The 16,542-nt window shown below is 51.1% G+C and overlaps 1 protein-coding gene across 2 annotated transcripts in view; it reads left to right on the top strand.

Moving 5' to 3' along the window:
- Nxn (nucleoredoxin) overlaps positions 1–15,755 on the top strand; it is a 144,886-nt gene extending 129,131 nt beyond the window's left edge. For both annotated transcript variants that reach the window (XM_036197776.1, XM_036197777.1), the window contains exons 5-8: positions 405–511; positions 9,306–9,485; positions 10,983–11,107; positions 14,211–15,755. In XM_036197776.1, coding sequence (XP_036053669.1) covers positions 405–511; positions 9,306–9,485; positions 10,983–11,107; positions 14,211–14,393 — 595 coding nt within the window. In that variant the 3' untranslated portion in view covers positions 14,394–15,755. The remainder of the gene's footprint in view (positions 1–404; positions 512–9,305; positions 9,486–10,982; positions 11,108–14,210) is intronic.
- The last annotated feature ends 787 nt before the right edge of the window (positions 15,756–16,542 follow it).

Here is a 16,542-nt window from a genome sequence, read left to right as displayed (position 1 = left end):
CTGGCTTTTTTTGGCCCCTACACACACACACACACACACACACACACACACACACACACACACACAAACAAACAAGTACACATACATCAAATAAAATGAACCTTTTAAAAATCAAACATGTCTGCACTGATGAAGAGTTGCACGTAGATATAATTGGTGGGATGCCAAGGGGATGTGGGCATGGTCTGGCTGCCATCCACCATGTGGATGGAATATTTGCTTCTTGGTGAACAGCAGAATGGGTAGACGATCAAACATCTGTATCTTGGTGCCTGCGGAGCTAGGTTAGGAACCTGAGGTCAGAAACCCCCACCCTGTAGGAGCTGGTACAACTCGGTGATAGCGGGAAGGACCAGGTAGAAATACACACAGGATAAAGAAATTTTCTCCACATCTTTCTGTAGGTCAGAGGAGTCTTTCAAACAGTACTTTAGTGAGATGCCATGGCTCGCTGTCCCCTACACTGATGAGGCCCGACGGTCACGTCTCAACCGACTGTATGGAATCCAAGGTAGGCATCCCAGGCCTGGACTCTGTGTGACCTGGGTGAAGACCTGCCTGTCTGGGCTTCCACATCCATGCCCTCCTTTTTAGCAGAGAAACAACATCTTTGAAACAAAGTACAGTGATGGAAAGTTGTAATCCCAGTATCTGGGGGATAAAGGCAGGTAGGGTGCCAGTACTAAGCTATGTAGGGAGACTCTGTTTTAACAGGACCAAACCAACCAAAAAGACAATTTTAAAAATTATTTGGGCCAGGTAGTAGTGGCGCATGTCCTTAATCCCAGCACTCGGGAGGCGGGGGCAGGCGGATCTTTGGATCACTTGGGGACTGGAAAGATGGTTCAATAGTTAAGAGCTTACACTGCTCCTGCAGAGGGTCCAAGTTCAATTCCCAGAATCCATGTCAAGAGCTTCACAGCGACCTGTAACTCCAGCTCCAGGGAATCTGATGGCCTCTTATAGCTTCCTTAGGTACCCACATAAACATGCTCGTACATACACACACACACACACACACACACACACACACACACACACACACACACACAAAACCACACACAACAATTTAAAAAATAAAATAAAGCTGTTAAAGGTAACTTGGGGTGAATTTTATGGCATATAACATGACTTACACCTCACCACTGCTGCCTGCTTTGGGGGTTCAGGTGGGGTGGTGGTGTTTGTAAGTACTTGTTCTGATAAGACATTGGCTTCTCATCCCTTCCATTGGTGGCTTCTGACGTGGATGGCCTATGGAGCACATGCTTCCAAGTTACTGGACCAGAACTCCCCTCCATGACTGAAAGGATGATCTTTGGTTCTGTTACTTGGAGTTCTTGAGCTTCTGTGTCCTCCTCTGCAGACTGGGTGTGATGAACCTCTGACAGACAGACAATTGATGAGGAGTAATATAGATGAAGCGCTTCTAACGTGGATGTGTCTGTGTGTGCATGTCTCTCTCTTTCTCTCTCTCTGTATGCGTGTGTGTGTGTGTGTGTGTGTGTGTGTGTGTGTGTTGCACTCATACTGTCTTTCAGTTGAAGACATTTCATCAGAGCGTTGATCATTGGATTTGTGTTACAGTGTTGTCCAGAAATAAATAATATCACAGAAACAAGCTAGATGCTTCCCTTTGCTAGATGAATACCTCCTTCCTGTAGCCAAATGGGTCTTTTTCATGGGAAAGACCGGGGTAGGCGCTTGCTTTGGTTCCATCCCCACACCACAAAAACAAACAAATTTATGGGGTGGGACTTTGACTTTTCCACCAACGGGATTCAGTTTCCTTGCTCTAAAAGTGACTCAGTTTTCTACTTAAAAGAGACATGTCTCTCTGTGACTGCTCAGTGGATAAGAGGCTTCCCCCAGCATCCCAGTCCTCAAGGCCATCCATAGGCTCCCTAGCTTGTGACTAGAGGCCTTTCTCGAGATGACAGGCAAGACATACTGGTGGGCTGGTTGAGACCCAGGCTTTCCTAAGGGTTAGACTTTGCTGTCCTTCAGTGGCGGCCTCTTCTGATGACAATAGGTTTCCCATCTTCACCCGTGTTAGCGGTTCATCACTGTGATGCAGTACCTAACAGACAACTCAAAGGAAGCAAGTTTCCCGGGGTCTCAACTTCAGAGGTGTGATGAGGAAGGTGTGGTCGAAGCTCTCATCACAGCCCGATGGCTCAGATGGCAGAGAAGGGGATGGTGACATTCAGCTGACTTGTGTTTCTTCTCCACCTTCATTCTGTCCTGGCTGTAGCCCATGGGGTGGTCCATCCACATGGAGAGTGAGTCTTCTCTTTCGGTTAGCCCTCCATGGAAACGCCCTCACCGAGAGCTGTGATCCCTGTCTCCCAGGTCACTCCAAACCCAGTCAAGTTGATGGTGAAGATTACTATCACATGACTTTAGCAATGTAGGGACCTCAAGTTTTTGAGAATTCCTGTTCCTCATACACAGCAGTGAGCCTGGATGAATACGTTTTTAAAAACATAATAATAATAATAAATTAAAAAAGAAGAAATCACACTTTATAGGGATTTATCCATAGGAAATTATCTCACGGCATCATTTAGAAGCTTAGCATCTCAAGCAGGTGGTGTATTTGACCTTTCGTTTATTTATTTATTATTTATTTGTAGGAGGTTTTTAAAAAAGTTTTGTTGTATATTTGTGGGTATTTTGCCTGTATGCATGTCTGTGCACCACATATGTGCTTGGTGTCTTCAGAGGCCAGAAAAAGGTGTCAGATTCTATGGAACCAGAGTTGCAGGTGGTTGGGAATCACCATGTGGGTTCTGGGAGTCAAATCCGGGTCCACTGCAATTTACAGCCAATGCTCTCAACTGCAGAGTCATCCCTCCAGCCCCTTGGTTGTTTTGTTTTGAGACAAAGTCTCACTCTATAGCCTGGGCTGGACTGGAATTCACTATGTAACCCAGGCTGGCCTAGAACTCCTAGTAACCTTCCTACCTCAGCCTCCCAGTGCCGAGATTACAGGCACAGGGCACACACCTTTACCAATTTATTTATTTGCTTTGAAACAGGCTCTCCTATGTAGCTTTAGCTGGCCTGGAACTTGCTATGTAGACTAGGCTGGCCTCCAACTTGCAGTGATAGTCCACTTGCCTCTGCCTCCCAGGTGCTAGGTTCATAGTTACATGCTGCCACGCCATGCCAGGCTGGTGAAGCAGCTTGCAGAGAAGTGCTTGGAGCATCCCCTGAGCTGTACCCGGGCAGAGAGAGAGAGAGAGAGAGAGAGAGAGAGAGAGAGAGAGAGAGAGAGAGAGACCCTTGATCTGACAGTCACCTGAGCCCTCCCTATTGTCTTGACTTGCGTGAAAATATATAATGCAAAAAGGAGCGCATTCCCGCCAGAGTGGCCTTACCAAATGCCAACAGTTAGCTGCAGTGTCACAGGGAGTGAGGCACCCCTGTCACAGGGTAGCTGTGCCACAAGTCTTGACAAGATTGCCCTAAGGTAGATGGACCAAAGTTTGGCAGCTGCCAGTGGCCTGGTCACTGGCTCCCTCTAGATGCCTTGGACTCCGCCCTGGGTTTGTGCGAAACTGTCATCATCGTGGGGCCACCCTGGCTCACTGAGGATCTGGCATTTGGCTTCCCTCCATCTCCTTTGTCTCCCTGAAAGAGCTTGGGTTCCCCATAGGCCTCCCTGCTCCCAGTACTCTGTGCAGACTGGGGAGTTTGGGGCCCTATAAGCTGTTTAAAAATGCCTTTCTAAGGGAACCATTTAGACACACTTGGCAAAAGGCAAATCTCATTAGGCATTGTCTAAGTAACCCCAGGCTGCTGAGAGTATTGCAGAACACCGTGTTCTTTTGCAAGGAGGCTTAGGGGCCCTTCTGTCCTGGGTGAGGGGCCCAGATGCTTTTGTCCTTCCTCTCTTCTTCATCTCCAGTCTGTGGGAGGACAGGAGCTGCCTCTGGCTGGGGGGCTATAATGTAGAGCCTTGCCGTCCCCAACATAGAGCTTTCTGTTTCTTTTTCTCCTCTTGCTCAATCCATCTCTCATTCTCTCTTCTCTTCCAGTCCCCGCTTCCCTCCTCTCCCATTTCCCTCCTCCCCTCTCTGCCCTCTTCCTTACTTCCCTCAGAAAATGGATTTGAAGCATTCTGTAAACATAAAAACGGCATTTTCAGAGCTGTGCCTTTTCAATCAGTAGAGGGCAAGTGGCCGATGCTGGTGGGTTTTTTTTTTTTTTTTTTTTTTTTTTTTAGATAAATCTTCGTATTCAAAGGGCTGGCACCTCTGTACAGAGCTGTCTGTCTGCTGGTGGAGAGCGGCTTGGGCAGCCTGGGAACCCACTGAGTGGCCTTGGTGTTCTGTTTTGTTTGTTGCATTTAATTGTGAGCACGTAAAAAGAAAAAAAGAAAAAGCTGAAGGGGTGAACAGAGGATACTGCAATAAACACCCATACTACTCCAAGAAGACTTCGCTCAGACGTTAGGAATAGAACCCAGGTCCTGTGTCCACTCCTCAGCACTCCCAACTGTCAAAAGAAAACAACAACAACAACACAAACAAACAAACAAAAAAAAAAAAACAAGGAGAAAGGAAGGAAGGATGAGCAGAGAAGCATTATAAACAAAGACAAGGCCCCTGCGCGCCTGCTTTTCTCCTTCCCCCTGGGAATCACCACCATCTATCTGCTCACTCGTAACCTCCTAAACTGCTTCCGCATTTCCCGGCATGCATATGAACCCATGAATAATGTAACGTTTCCTCGGTGCGTCTTTTGGAAGCATACTTTAAATGCTGTCATAATGTAATTCTCCAACTTGACTTTTTTCCCACTTCCATTATGGTTTTGAAATGTGTACCCACTAATACTCATGTCTAGTTGGTTTATCTTCAGGCCTGGGAAGTGCTGCACTGGTTAACTGTGCTGACTGACTTGTCTGCTCCCGTGTGGATGGGCAGTTTGACTATGCCAGCTGGCAGATCTGCTGCACTGTTGATTGACAGCTGGTCTCTGGATTTATGAGAACATAGCCACACATGTCTCTTGGTGCAGACTGAGCAGCTTTTGCACCTTCTGACCAAGCCTACGTTGGTCCAAGCCCGTCTCTCTGACCTGGATTGAGTTTTTCTGAGCTTCGCCACCTAAGCCAGCTCCTTTGCCCGCTCCTTTGCTCTCTTAGCACAAGCGAGCTTTAGGGTGGGGGCATCAGGAGGAGAGAGATCTGATGAGTGGACCTGGCTGCTGATCTTGCCAAGGTTTGGTTTGGGTTGTCTTCTCTATGCCAGCCCTACTGCCCTTTGGTTCTGATTTTCATTTTAAACATAAAAGTTGACATATCCCATCACTTGAAATTGAAACTTCACTTATATCTGCTCTGAACTCCTATCTTACTCTATAACAGTTTCCACTGAGTCCCTTTGCTTGCTGCTCACATCCTTACACACAGCTGTAATGTACTTGTACATGTAGCACTGTGCTGTCTGAGTTTTTCTCTTAGCAGTGTATCGCAACCCTTTCCAATTGGCTGCACCCTCCACGGTGGCCATTTTCACTGTCTCTCAGTGTTGTGCCCTGCAGTGTGCCCTAGCTCACACTTCCTTTTGCTCCAGTTTCTCCTCCTGCCCACGTTGTTCTGTGGGGTCTGGGAGCACCTTGGGATGCTGCCATCCAGATGCAGACAGAGCTAGGTGCTATTCCTCCTGGCTCCTTTCTTCCTCAAGTTCCTGGACCACTTCAAGTTCTTTGTCCCACCTCCACCTTCCCATCCCCACAAAACCGTTTCCTTAGCAACAGAGAAAAAAGCAGACTAAACTGTAGGGTGGACTCTGTGCATTGTCTTGAGGTTGTTCCAAACACCAGTGGGTCTCCCTAGGAGGAAGGTGCAGGCCTTGTTCTTCCTCTGTGCTTTGAGGGGGATAGCGGAAGGGACTGGGCACTGATGGGTATTCCAGCTCCCTGGAGTTGAAGGCTTAGGCCGAGTCCTCTTTGGGAACAGGATTGTATGTCCTGAGCTTGCAAGGGAAGCTTGGGATGCCGCAGGCGTGAGAGCGCTGCCCTCTCCCTTGCTTGGCGGCCATTGCTGTTGCTGGGACTCTTACTCATCTCTCCCGTTCCATAGCAAATGTTCTCCACCCTGGCTTGAGGTTTCTGCTTCTCTACTACACGGCTGCCACCCTCTGTGCTGTGCCTCTGCCTTCCCAGGGAGGACTTTTTAAAGCATGAGTGCATTTATAATATTTGTTATCACTTATGAAACACTTACAGTATTCCCAGGACTCTGCCGAAACATTTTACATTTCCATTTTTTTATTCTTCCCCATAATCAAGTCAGATAGGATCTGACATCCCCATTTGGCAGCTTTTGGAAATGAGGCTAAAAGAAGTCAAGGGACTGCAGGATCTTCCTTGGAACTCCCCCAACCGTCCCAGCTGGCTTTGCTGGGAAACAAGTCTGGGCCAAGCAGTGGTACTGTCTCCTTCGTTCCCACAAGAAGCCCCTCCCCTCGCTGGTGTGGAAGGTATTTTGCATGACTGCACTGACGAGAAATTTGCTGTTCCCTTGACATTTCCTAAGGCTTCGCCGTTTTCTCTAAAGTATCGACCTGGGAAAGCCTGCTTCAGGGACTGAATGCCCAGGAGGGGAAGATGGGGTGCTGACACCCTCAACATTGGCCCCTGCTCTGGGGAGGGAAGGAGAGAGAGGGAAAAGCTTAGGGCACTGTGGTTCCAAGACCCTCCCTGGCCCCAGCCAGGTGCTGAGAGGAGGCCTTGGCAAAGGCCTTGTCCTGGAAACAGAGTCACAGCTCTCCAACAGGCAGACCAGTGCTCCTATCCCATGGGGACTGGCTGGGTGGTCTTGCAGGGGTCTCCACAGCCTGTGAGGACGACCAACTAGGTGGCAGTTGTGTTGTGCCAGGCAGAGCAGACCCTGCAGAGGCAAACTCCCCTTCTCTTTGCCAGCCCTCTGACTCAGCAGAAGAGTCCACCCTTAGAGGGGTCTGAGGTCAAACCCAAGGTCACCTGGGGGGAAGGAGGACACAGAGGTGAACATGGAGCACAGGTACCCTCCAGGGCCTCTCCAGTTCCAGGTCTGATTGGGTATATTCCATGCACTGTACTCGAACCCTTGACACTGTCCTGTCCCTGTGGGCCTCGTGGCCTTGAGTTCCTAGACATGAGCTTTGGTGCTCAAAGCACCGGGGCTAAGAGAGGACTTTTTAGTCTTTCACAGCTAAGGGGATGGAGTGAAGAGAGCTGGCCAGAGCATCTGAGTCCTTGCCCTCCTGCCCTGGTCCCCCACAGGACAAAGAGAGCAACAAGTAAATCCCCTCACAGCGGTTTGATGGGGACAAAGGAAGCAGACTTCCCTTGCAAGCTTGTCTTCCCCTCCCTCCCAGAGCTCTGTGCCTGTCCATCCTCCCTAGACCTGCCCTGCATCCCGAGTCCAGGCTAAAAACAGGCCCACTGCTGTGTCTAATCATAGCAGTGGGCGGGCTCTGGTTTACCCAGTGCTCAGAACTGCCCAATTTCAGAAATACCAGTTCAGATGAAAGACCTGTGCCAAGGCTTTTTAGAGATGGGGACGTGGCAGTGGGGATCACTCATGTCCCAGGCTGCCCTGTGTTGCCTTCAGCCCCAAGCTTTCTTGGGGCTACTGACTTTTAAGGCCTGTGTGTGGAGATACAGCCAACATCGGTCCAGGTCTCTGGGGGAGAGGCAGCCATTGAGACAACTTCCCAGGACTCCTGGTCAAGACTCCAAAGTCCACAAGAGTGGGGGTGGGCACAGAAGTGGGGTTCTCTTTACCTGTTCCTTGTCACGCCCATCTAGCTACTTCTAATAGATGTGAACCAAATGGATTCATTTATTCCTTTTGAAGATAGGCCCACCACGGTGTGCCCACTGGGCCCACAGCCACAGCAGGTTACAAAGCACTGGGGACATACTTCTGGTACCTCGCTGTACCCCCCATGGAGAAGTAAAATGTCAGTGGAGCAAATTACTGACCAAATACTTCAGAACCTATAACTATTAAATTGCTCTGGCTTTCATACAGAATTCAGGCTCTGGTCTGCCCCCAAGGGGAAGCACCTGGAGAGCTCTACTGGGGAGGGGACCAGCTACCAGTGGAGAGACAAGTGTCCCCAAAGGTCAGGGCAGAGGCAGACTCTGTGTGAGTGACAGCTCTGGGCAGCAGAGAAGCCGTGGGGAGCAGGGTACAAAGAGCAAGGAGGTGGCAAGCCCCGATGAGCTATAAACCAGGTTAGGATTTTTCCTAATGTTCATTTGGAGATTTATAGGCAGAGTGCATGTGCCCCACTGGCAAGTGTTCTGTGTATTCCTTACTCCAGGCCAGACTCCATGTCCTGCTCCTTCTGGGCACTGCTCCTCTTAGAGTGTACTGGACTACTCCCCACAGGCAGCAGGGCTGTGGCTGGAGATGCAAAGTGCCAAAGGCCTGCACTGCCCTCTGCCCCCCCTCCCCATTTGTGCTGCTGGCCTGAACCAGGTTCCTCCCTTTCCTGTACATCCCTGCTCACTGGGGCTGCGCTCCTCGGTTCTTGCTCTGGGGGTGGCCTTGGTGACTGTGTAAGGACTCTGCTCACATCTGAGGTCTTGGTGTACCCATGCACTGTGAGGGAGGTCTGTGGTTTACGCCACCTCTGTCTGCTTTAGACTCTGCCAGCTGGGGCGGCCTACTGTACCTTTGGCAGTCTCTTTAGGGTGTGCCTACCACTGACTGATGGGCTGCATCTATGTGCAGTTGTGTGTGTGTGTGTGTGTGTGTGTGTGTGTGTGTGTGTAAGCATGTGCGCACCCTGTCTCCTGTGTTCTGTTATCTAAATTTATCACTCAGTTGCTGTTGATGGAGCTGAACAAGATCCAGCTCCTTCCCAGCATTTCCTCCCAAGAACTCCTAGGCATAGGCTTGCTCAGTATTCCATGGAGTGACTGCACACAACCCCAGCGCTGTTCTGTAGCTAGTCAACAACTGGGCTTAGTTTCAGCCCAGGGCTTCCTGGACTGGATTCTCATTCTCTCTCTCTCTCTCTCTCTCTCTCTCTCTCTCTCTCTCTCTCTTTTTCTCTCTCTCTCTCCAGGGTTTCTTTGTGTAGCTTTGAACTCACTCTGTAGCCCAGGCTGGCCTCGAACTCACAGAGATCTTCCTGCCTCTGTCTGCCTCCCAATTGCTGGGATTAAAGGAGTGCGCCACCACAGCCCGGCCTGGCCTGGACTCTTACTGTGACTACGTGGATGTCCCCAGTCTGGAAGACAGGCTCCATGCTGTCTCAGGGCGGTAGCCGAGTGTTGCTCTGTCTTTCTCGCAGGCATCCCCACGCTCATCATGCTGGACCCTCAGGGGGAGGTGATCACGCGGCAGGGCCGCGTGGAGGTGCTCAATGATGAGGACTGCAGGGAGTTCCCGTGGCACCCCAAGCCCGTGCTAGAGCTCTCCGACTCCAATGCTGTGCAGCTCAATGAAGGCCCCTGCCTCGTCCTCTTTGTAGGTACGGAGCTGAGGGGGCCGTGGGAGACAGGTCAGGATGGACCGCTCATGGGAGGTGGCTATCCCTGCAGCCTCTTTGGGTCATTAGCTGTGCTGAGCTGGGGGCCTTTGTCTCCCCAGCGGCCTTGCTTTTGACCCCAATGATTTATTCATGACCACCCCCCCTATGGGCGGTGGTCTGGAGCAGCCACTGCTCAGCTTCCCCTCTGTGCTGTTTCTGCTGCCAGCTGGGCAAACAGGTCAGGCGGGAGGATGCCCCAGCCCCCCATGAACAGAACCTTTGTTGGGAAGGAAGAGGGGGATTGCTGGCCTGGCAGCTGCGGGGGTGGGGCCCCCTCAGGCTAAGGCTCATCCATCCAGGGCTGTTCCTGCCACTCTCCTGTGCTCTAATGAACAACTCCAGGAGGCCACTCACTAGAGCCGGCCCAGGGCCACGGGGGTGGGGGTGAAGGGGGTGCCCCTGCTCCTCCATCCTCAGAAGCTGTGCCTCTCGGCCAAGGGCAAGTCAAAGGACAGAAAAGTATCCCTGCGCTCTGGTGGGGTGACTCAGGATGCTCTCACAACCTATGGCCAAGAACTGCGGGCCTTTGCTGGTCACCTCCAACTAAACTGCTCTATTAAATCCCTGGTTGGTATAGTCCTCACCAACGTCACTGAGGGCCTGGGGAGTACACTCCACACCCTGCTCCGTGCTCTGGGGTCTGGCTGTCGGGTCCCCAGCATGGGAGCTGCTAAGCAGACTTGTCTGGTCTTGGGTAGGAAGGCCTGCTGGAGCTAAGCAGCCTTGGAGAAAATTGGCTATGGGCTGTAGAGCTGTGGAGCCCTCTGTGGGTCCTCACACCCACACCCTGGAGCCCATTTGGAAAGAGCTCTGAACTTGGGGGTCTTTTGGTCTTTTGATCTTCTCCAAAAATGTGGAAACTAAGTCCCAGCGAGGCAAACAAGTTGGGTAGCCTCACAAAGTGAATTAGATGGGGGTGTCCCAAGTGTTAGTCTGTGTACCGTGAGCCTCTTGGGCAGTATGGCGTTTCTGGGTAGACGCCTGTCCTCTCTGGGCTTTTACCATTTGAGGATGTTGCGCTGACTCTTGACCACAGGCGTCAGCAGCCTGGGCCTTGTGTGTGGTATTCCTGTGTTCTCCTGTGGACCCTCCCGGGCAGGTCTGGCGCCCAGTTGTGAAGGTGGCTTTGTAGCAACTGCCCATCGCCACCAGAGGGGCCCACGGTCCTCGGTCCTCGCTTCCCTGCCGCAGTCCTGGGTCTCATTCTGTGACTGGTGGAAACACCACAAAGTGCTCAGGCCTCGGCATGGAATCGGCACAGCTTCCTGCATAGGTCTGTGACAAACTCCATGCCGAGGTCTGTGTGCAGACAGGTGGGCTTAGACCTGTTCACAGAGCCTAGCTGTGCCTAAGAAGCCCAGCGAGGCTCAGGCCCAGCCCTCGGGTCGTCGAGAATCCAGAGTTTCTTGCCCTCTCTCGTCTCCTCCCATGGCACAGATTCTGAGGACGATGGAGAGTCTGAGGCAGCCAAACAGCTGATCCAGCCAATAGCTGAGAAAATCATTGCCAAGTACAAAGCCAAAGAAGAGGAGGCACCACTGTTGTTCTTTGTGGCCGGGGAGGTGAGTACAGAGAACAGGCCTGGCCCCCTGGCAGGGCTGACAGTGGGGACTTTCAGAACATGAGTAATCTTGGCTGCCAGAGGTTTGAAGGAACCTCTGGGTCTGAGCTGATTGGGCCATGTACAAATGTAAGAGGAAAGGTGTGCCCTTAGTCATCAAAGAACATTTCCTATGCCTGCTCTCTCCCCCGCCCTTCCTCCTCACTCAGCGGCCTCGGAACATTAGGAAACCCTCCCAGCGCTGTTCCCCACGCACTGAGCACTGACAGGAGAGCCGAGTCACAAACATCAGTCAGCCACCCTCACTCAGCCCCAGTGCTTTGCAGAGTGTCACCATGCCTTGTCCCACTGCACCAGCCTGCAACGTGGGTTTAGCCATCCCAGGGATCCTGGCTTATGACGAAGCAGCTGAGATCCAAGGTCACTCACGCTGAAGGTGCTTGGGGAGGTTGGAAGTTGCTGCTGTTCCCTAGCTCTTGCACCCAAGGGCATAGTCCTGGAAGGCCCTCACTGTGCCAGACTGAGCAAGGGACTTTGCCAGGGTCAGAAAGTGGGTCCTCAGAGTAGAGACTCCCTGGGCAGGTGCCTGGCCACCCAGGAGATGGGGAGCTTGCATCTTACAGGCACCCGTGTTCTGCAAGATGGCCGGCCATGGTCAGCAGCGCAGGCGCTCTTCTGGCTCCTTCTGCACATGCTCATTGCTTCTCTACCCCGCCCCAGCACGCCTCTGGGGCTTTCATCAAGGAACTCTATGAGGCCACCCCTGCAGCCCTTCCTACACAGGTCTGAGCCATCAGTTGGTCAGAGGCTGTACACTGTGTTTGGATCCCTGGAGAAGCACAGGAGACAAACAGAAGCCAGACACCCTAAGCCACCCATTCATCAGTTCCTCAATAGCCGCCCCTGGCTGCCCTGCTGGGCCCCTTGCAGGCAGCTCCCGTGGCCCTGGGGTGGAGGGGAACAAAGAGGGTTCACAGGCTCCTCCCCGGGGGCTCCCAGCCTCTCCATACAAAGCACAGCAAGACTGCTCTGCATGTATTAAACTCTAACCCCTGGAGAATGGCTCCTAAGAAAAGATGGGTGCAGGAGAGAAAGGGCCGGGCTGGGGGCAGGGCAGGGATTTGGGAGCACAGCTGAAAAGCTTTTGAGAGTTTTCTGGACCCTAGGCACCTTGCCAAGAACTTCACCTGCTAGTCCCGTCCTACCTCACCTCTCTGACTAGGAACATAGACTTACTGCCTTGTTTCATAGATGAGGAGAGTGAAGGACGGACGGACTCTCCCTAGGCAGGGCTGGGAGCACAGAGGACTGGTTTCCTCTCATAGCATCCTGGGCAGTAGGGATAAGGCCTGGGCTCCGTGTTTTCCCCTGCCAAGGCCACATGGAAAGTAGTAGCAGAGAAGGAACTGCTGAGGTTGCTGTGACTCCAGGGGCAGGGCCCTTCTGCTTCTGGCAGATGGGCCAGTTCATGCCTAGTCGGATAGGTACTGGGGGCATTGTCCATGGATCAGAAAGCTAGGCAGAGTCCCCTGTGTCGTCCATTGCTCCACCCAGGCTCTAGTCTTGGCAGCTGACTTGGCCTAGCCCTCTGTTCTTCTGCAAGATAACCTAGAGCAGGGTGAGAGTTGGCGGGCACAGGACAGGGAGATGGAACATGGACATCAATTAACTGAGCCCAGCACTGTGGCCCAGGGCTAGGAGAGTCCTGGAGGTGTTGTTTTTCTGTCCCAACCTTGTCCCTTGGGATAAGAAATGGTTAATCTGAAGCCTTTGTGGACATTAAAATTCATCTCTCTCTAGTTTGCTCAGAGGGGGCCAGAGGAGATACTGGAGTGCTTGGCTTGGTCCAAGCCAAAGGGGTATGATGAACAGTATTGTCCAGGTGCTTCCTTCTTTATTATGAAGGGTTTTTATTAACCCGTGAGGGCTGAATCTGGTGATCAGTACCCAAGATGTGGGAGCACCCGGCCTTACCAGGAGGCACAAGCTGTTTTATGAGGAAGGGATGTGTCACCGACAGCCCTCCTTAGTGTCTGGTTGCGGAATGGATTCTGTCTGAGGCACCAGTGAGCTGAGGTTTTATACCTCCTATTCATCCCCATTGAAGGCCAGGAAGACCCCAAGTCCTTTCTCTGCAGGGCTACTCAAAAATATTTCATTAGAGGGGCTGGAGAGATGGCTCAGTGGTTAAGAGTCTTCTAGAGGACTCAAGTTCAATTCCCAGCACCCACATGGCAGCTCACAACTGTCTGTAACTCCAGTTCCAGGGGCTCTGACACCCTCACACAGACACACATGCAGGCAAGACACCAATCCACATTAATAAAAATAAATAATTTTTTAAAAAGAACATAGTCTTAAATTTTTTTCATTAGAATTAGAATATTATATGTTATAAAGTGTGAAGTCCTGTTAGCCACCAACTGTGGTCTGTAGCATGAAAGGTCACCTCATATAGTTGCTTCTCTATAAAAGCTTTTCCCTTGCCAGGCAGTAGTGGCACACACCTTTAATTACAGCACTCAGTAGGCAGAGGCAGGCAGATCTCTGTGAGTTCAAGGCCTGCCTGCTCTATAAATCAAGTTTCAGGAAAGCCACAAAGCTACACAGAGAAACCCTGTCTCAAAAAACAAACAAACAAACAAACAAACGCATAAATAAACGGATAAATAAATAAATAAATAAATAAACAAATAAATAAATAAATAAAAAAAATACTGGCAAAGCAGAAGCAAGAAGATTGTGTTCCAGGACAGCCAGAGCTGTAATACAGAGAAACCCTGTCTGGGGGGAAAAAAGCTTTTCCTTGTCTTGTGTTTGCCTGTTTGGATGAGGGGTATCTGTTCCCAGGGACTTGAAAATCTTAAAAAGCAGAGGGCATGTTAAAGCTGTTTTTGTGCTCATGAAGAAAGGTGGCTTGCCTCCTGGGTTGGGGGATGCAGGAGACTGAGTGGTCCTCTCCCTAAGAATGGGTGGAGTCCTTACCCTTCCAATAGAAGCCCATCACTCCAGGATGCTGATGCTGTCTGTCCCTTTCCCATGCTCTCGTTCAGGAGACTCCTGTTAAAACTTACTGGTTTTCTTGCCCCTCTGGTGACTTCCAGGATGACATGACCGACTCCCTGCGAGATTACACCAACCTACCTGAGGCCGCACCTTTGCTCACCATTCTGGACATGTCAGCCCGGGCCAAGTATGTGATGGATGTAGAAGAGATCACCCCAGCCATTGTGGAGACTTTTGTGAATGACTTCCTAGCAGAAAAGCTCAAACCAGAGCCCATCTAGTGGGCTCTGGCCTTCTGAGACAGTATCTAAGACTCAGTCTTCTCCCCTTCCTTTCCTCTGCCCTTGGACTTTTCCAGTGTGTCCTGAGTCACACAACCCAAGTGTCCAACCTCTGTGGTGCCTTGTTTCTGCATTAACAACTCAGCCAGCACCCAAGGGTGCATCTCCTCACTGCGGCAGCAGGACCCACTGTGTCTGGAGACTGCTTGGGATGTGTGAGGATGGCATGGCCAGCTAGCTCCGGGACTGCCACACTCTCCTGCTCACTAGGTCTTGGTGAAGGGCCTTCCAGGGTCTTCTGCAAAATGAGCAAGCAGGGACAATGGATTGGGGCTCTGACTCTGGGATCAGAACACATACCCCAAGCCAGAGTTCCTGTGACGTTCATACCTATGGGAGTTACAGAGGAAAGACCATGGCCTCCGGACATCAGCTGAAAGCCGTTGGTGAAAACATGCTTTGGAAGGACATATTCTTTCTTAGGCTGAGGGGAAAACAGCATATCAGTGGGTTCTTGGGCTGGGGACCTTCAGATCTATAAGGAAACTTGTGGGTGTTTGTTTTGGTGGGAAAATGAATAGCCGTGCTAACAGTTCATAGAGTACTTACTGTGTGATTAGTTTCTTGACCTCTCTCTTTCTTCCTTGCTCTTGTCCACCCCCATGTTTCTGCCCATACAAACAGCTCCCACTGGCTTGGAATTTTAGTAATGAATTCTCCCCCTTGGACATCTTCCCAAGACTGAGCCCTGAGTTCAGAGGTACTGCCAGTTGCCAGGGGCCCCTCTGTGGGCTGCTTCTGTGCCCGAGGCCACTGGACCTCCGCAGAGGCACCTGTAGCTCCTTCCTATTCCATTTACTCCATTTTCTTTTCGACTTGGATCCAAAAGGCAATGAGAATTTTCTTTTCCCTAGAAACTTGCAGAAGGAGCTGTGTGCTAGTGAAGTGAGGACAGAGGGCATGTCAGCTGGAGTCGCCTTGACCTCCTTTGCTCAGCCCAGGTAGCAGAACTAATCACAAGAAGGGAAGTGCCAGCTACAGGTTCTTAGGATCTGGGCTTTGGCCTAGAGAGTCCCAGGACTTTAGTCTGTCACAGTTGGGTGTTGGGGGGCTTCAAAGCGCCTGGACCTCACCCTCAGCCCCACTCAACACTTTACCAGCCCAAACTGTTTATTTTGCAAAAGCCCAGCCGTCTTCTCCCAACAAGCTATTGGCATTGTTGTTCCTTGCTGAATTGGATTGTTGTTTGTAGGTCAGAGGTACAACATTAGTTGGTACTCAGTCTATTGGATGTTGCCAGCCTGAAATGCAATCACCTAGAAAGAAATAAAGCAGGCCTCTCTGGACCTCATCCTTCATGCAGTTCTTCCTGTCCTCAGTGATGAGTCTTTTTTCACTTGGGTGCTCTATTTGGGATGGGGAATGTTCTAGAACCTTCAGGAATCTAATGAACGGGGGCTGGGGACAGAGTTTGGTGGTAGGATGCTTGTCAGGCATGCATAAGGTCCCGACTTCAAAACACACACACACACACACACACACACACCCCTTAAACATAAGCATGGCCATCTGTTTCTCTAATTGGTTTTTAGAAGGCAGGAAGCTGATTGGAGGCTCAGTTCTCAGACTGAAGACCTTGTCACGCACTTTCCTTACAGGGAAGCACTGACCCTTCTGGGGGAGACGGGGATCACCGTGGGCCTCACTTCCAAGAGGGCAAGGGGGGATGCCCAGACTTAGCTCTTTCCCAGGGTTAGGGGCTTTTCTGCCAGTGTCCCTGAGGGGGATGAGAATAAGATGCACTCCCTCCCTTGGAAATTGAACAGGTTTCTGTCTGTACCCTGTGTCCTGACTGCTTGGAAGGAATGGAGGGTGTCCTACTCAAGGGCAAAATGAAGCAGGCCAGTAGGAGATGCCATTAGTCACTGCAAGAGAAACAGGATCTCTGGTGGATCTTGGTGGCCTGTCCTGGGCTGTTCCTTCTGAACAACTAGCTACCCCTATCAGTTGGACAAAATGCCATAACTTCCTTTTAGAGTAGATGTGTGGGCTAGTGAGGACCACTGGGGAAGGTTTAGTGCTATACAGCTGCCACAGTGGGAGAAAAGTGCCATGGAAGAATCTTTCATCGCATCAGTGAACATCCCCT

Source organism: Onychomys torridus, chromosome 8 (assembly GCF_903995425.1).
Source record: "Onychomys torridus chromosome 8, mOncTor1.1, whole genome shotgun sequence".
Classification (NCBI taxonomy): Eukaryota; Metazoa; Chordata; class Mammalia; order Rodentia; family Cricetidae; genus Onychomys; species Onychomys torridus.
Note: the sequence above shows the minus strand (reverse complement) of the source record. Positions and strands in the feature narration are given on the sequence as shown.